The 1,405-nt window shown below is 36.4% G+C and overlaps 1 protein-coding gene across 1 annotated transcript; it reads right to left on the bottom strand.

Moving 5' to 3' along the window:
- Positions 1–296: 296 nt before the first annotated feature.
- LOC129308858 (L10-interacting MYB domain-containing protein-like) lies at positions 297–1,087 on the bottom strand. Its single transcript, XM_054950238.1, has 2 exons — positions 770–1,087; positions 297–689 (listed from the first exon to the last, which is right to left on the bottom strand). The coding sequence occupies exons 1-2, from the start codon at positions 1,085–1,087 to the stop codon at positions 297–299; spliced, it is 711 nt and encodes a 236-aa protein (XP_054806213.1).
- Between the last annotated feature and the right edge of the window lie 318 nt (positions 1,088–1,405).

The following is a 1,405-nucleotide window of genomic DNA, read 5'->3' as shown; positions in this document are numbered from 1 at the left end:
AGTCATCATAAGCCTAAATAAAAATTCATCCTGATGTATTACTTGAAATAAAATCCGGTAGATGGTAGACTTGGTGCTTCAACTAATTGACCAAGTGATCAGGATGGTCTTTAAGTTGCCAGTAAGCATCTCGCATAGGCTTGTATAAAACAAGATTGACACATCTCCAATGCAAATCTTTATCACCAAAAACTTCTAGAAGTCCATTTAAGTGAGCCACAACCTCAGAAACTCCTATGTCATTTGCCAAAATCTTGTTCACTGTCTCTGTTCTAGCTCTATTATCCTTGGCCATTTCACTCATTGCATCTGCTATTTTCATTGAAGCAGGGACTTTTTGCTTTTTTCCTCCCACCAACGCCTACCACCCTGTTTCTCTTGCCTTGACTTCCATCACCACTAGTTCCACCGGTATTTGTGGTGACATTCAAGCCCAACAACTCATCGGTGACCCCCGTAGGTGCTACAGTGTCAAATAAATTTAGCTCCTCTTCACTATCACCGGAGCCTTCTCGAAGGTTAATAGTAGGGCGGTACACATCCTCATCATCATCATCCTCTATTTGGGTCTGAGTAGCAGACAGTACAAAAAGTGTCTCCCCAGTTGCTAGGACATCCTTGAATATCAAGGTTAATTCCCTTGTAAATCTCAGACCTTTATATCTAAATTTTTCATAAAGAGGATTTTCCTGCAACCATTCAAATAACCAACAATTAAAATTTTCAAATTAAATTCTAATTTTAAAAACACTTAACAACTAATCCATACCAAGATTTTTCGCTCCCACCACTCATCTGGAGCATCGACAGTATTCTTGTCACTGTCCCATCCTAAGCCGGTTTCACTTGAAAACAACTTATGCCATACGTTCCATTCTTTCCTCATGTTATCTAGCTTATTTTTCAATTGCTTTCGCTCATACTTTTTTCCTATTTTTGCCTCAAATCCCTCAATTATTGCCTGCCACCTATTTTTGTTGAAAGCAGTTCCTTTCCTTTGTTTCTTGTACACTTGTTCCAAGCATTCTTTAATGAAAATTTCTGTTAAAGTTGAATTCCACACAGCTTTTCCTTTGTCTCTGTTCATTGTTGTATAGACTAGCCAGCCATCACAAACATGCAAAATCAATATATATCTCTACATATATGTATCAATTTAACATATTTTTTTTTCTCCAGAATATTTCATACAAAAACAGGAAGAATCACCAAGCATTAGGCGTGTGTATTACATGTTTGTATATTTTAGGGGACAGATGTTTTTGCAACACAAAGTTTCACCAACATAATTTATTTCACATTCCATGCAAGTATATAAAATTATTCTAGTTTATTGATCAGCCCTTGTTCCAGTCCAAGAATTTTTTGATCAATCCTTAAACCTATAAAAGATGACAAATATAAT

The sequence above is a fragment of the Prosopis cineraria genome, unplaced genomic scaffold (genome assembly GCF_029017545.1).
Source record: "Prosopis cineraria cultivar Desert tree isolate PC_DT_omini unplaced genomic scaffold, ASM2901754v1 PC4, whole genome shotgun sequence".
Taxonomy (NCBI): Eukaryota; Viridiplantae; Streptophyta; class Magnoliopsida; order Fabales; family Fabaceae; genus Prosopis; species Prosopis cineraria.
This window is presented reverse-complemented; position numbering and strand designations above follow the sequence as displayed.